This window comes from Agrilus planipennis, unplaced genomic scaffold (genome assembly GCF_000699045.2).
Source record: "Agrilus planipennis isolate EAB-ADULT unplaced genomic scaffold, Apla_2.0 scaffold168, whole genome shotgun sequence".
In the NCBI taxonomy this organism is placed as follows: domain Eukaryota; kingdom Metazoa; phylum Arthropoda; class Insecta; order Coleoptera; family Buprestidae; genus Agrilus; species Agrilus planipennis.
In genome coordinates this window covers 645,212-647,067 of record NW_020442443.1, presented here as the reverse complement: position 1 = coordinate 647,067, position 1,856 = coordinate 645,212, and the positions used below count along the sequence as shown (strand labels likewise).

Here is a 1,856-nt window from a genome sequence, read left to right as displayed (position 1 = left end):
AAATTAGTTACTAAGTTTTTAGAACATGAAAACCCATAGCGGTGTTCCAGTCTATTAATGCCATCTCTATAGACTGATTCGTCAAGCTCCTCAGTTTCCTTCTTTTTTTGAAAATAATTAATAACATTCGAAACAAGTTTTCTACTCTGAGAATTTTAAACTTCTCGGACCATTTCGTTGAAAGTTAACAACAAAAAATAAAAATAAAAACAACAATAACAACAGCAAAAACAATGACAACAATAGTTACAACGAAAAAATAACTAAACGATATATGTAGAGAGATGACTATTCGCACCAATACACCAACTAAATTAAGCCGACCCTGTAAATTTGCCCATTTTATGTAGGTAGAAATGACAAGACAAGCACGTTTTCAATCGTCTCATTCTATTCGATTGGTTCTTATGAAACGTAGGTACAAGCCTCGACGCCGCTGTGGAGGAGGCATGTCTAGAGAATAAAGACAGAATATCTTCCGTTTGTAAGAACGAGGAAAACGATATGCCTTTAGTGTGCATTATTTATTGGGGACTTTGCCTTCTTATTTCGACTATACTATAAAACTTTTTCTTTGCCCTACGTCATTCTGCGCGCGATAAGAGTTACCTATCGACGCTTCATACTGCTCGCTGTCCTGCTCGCAGGTGGCATTTCCAATATAATCGTACATTTAGAAATAACTGCATCGGTTTACGTTCTTTGTGTTTTTAACAATTGAAACTTAGCATAAAAAGACTAAGTGAAGGTATAGTTTTATTATCGTCCTAACCGACTGGCATGGCCTAGAGGTTTAGTCCATTGTGTAGTATTCGGGAGAACGCAAGTTCGATTCCGGATCCGTTTGCCTTGGTCCAAGTTTTTCTGTGATTTCCTTGGATCACTTAGGTAAATGCTAGGGAATAATATTCCACAGATAATCTTTCATTCTCCTCTGTATTCATTTCGTTCAACTAATCTTTCTTACCCGAACCACCACCCACCCATTCCCACGATTCCTTAAAGGAGGATGAAAAGAGCCTTCCGCACTACCTTCCGGCGTAGTCCGGAAAGACTGGCCGTCCACCAGCAGTAGTGGCTGGTGGGAATGAAACTCCCAAAAGTTTTTTGTCTTTTATCATCTTATCAAATAATTTGTCTTGTATCGGTACACACCTACAGGTAGTCTACAGCTAGACGACATTGATAATACTTTGAAAAGAATTTTAATACTGTTCTAATTAAATTAACGATTGCATTTATTTATTCTTATGTGAGTAGACAGTTGTTATTTTCAACAAATGCATAAGTTTTAAAAGAAACAATTAAGGGATATTCACATTTGTTGTTTTTATTTGATATTTATATAACTTGATGAAGAAATATAATAAAAAATTAGTAAATAAATACATAAAGTGCACTCTCTACATACCTTGTAATTTAAAGAATCATTTGAAACAACTTTTCCAATTCGCCAGTGGTAATAGCCCAAGTCCGTGGCTTTCGGCCAAATTTTCTTAGTTCCTGTAATGTTTTATTAGCAGTTGGTAATCCGAAAAAACTACCTTACCTTTAAAAATGGGTTTCCAGTCTTCCGTTTTCAGTCTTTGTGCGTAGTCTATGTATCCGGAGATTTCGAAGCCTTTCTTTGTATAATGTCTTACAAAAATAATTGTCTGAAACAAAATAATAAAGAATTTTTAAGTATTTATTATATAATTTGATAAAGATTTTGTACCTAGTCATTTATTAGCAGAAGTATTTTATTTGGTTTATTACACCTAATATTAATTTTAGTTTAAACAACTGTCAGGGCTTCCGACACCAGATAACGGGGGTAGAAAAGGTTAGAAATGAAGAGGTATTAGAAAGAATAG

At 34.8% G+C, this 1,856-nt stretch overlaps 2 protein-coding genes across 2 annotated transcripts in view; one reads left to right on the top strand and one right to left on the bottom strand.

Moving 5' to 3' along the window:
- Positions 1–1,856, top strand: part of LOC108740077 (nitric oxide synthase, salivary gland) — a 182,566-nt gene that overhangs the window by 24,384 nt on the left and 156,326 nt on the right. The gene's annotated exons all lie outside the window — the stretch shown is intronic.
- LOC108740086 (uncharacterized protein C4orf22 homolog) overlaps positions 1–1,856 on the bottom strand; it is a 25,845-nt gene that overhangs the window by 5,227 nt on the left and 18,762 nt on the right. The window contains exons 5-6 of the mRNA XM_025980370.1: positions 1,550–1,655; positions 1,412–1,503 (exon numbers count right to left, since the gene is read on the bottom strand). Of these exons, the coding sequence (XP_025836155.1) occupies positions 1,412–1,503; positions 1,550–1,655 (198 nt within the window). The remainder of the gene's footprint in view (positions 1–1,411; positions 1,504–1,549; positions 1,656–1,856) is intronic.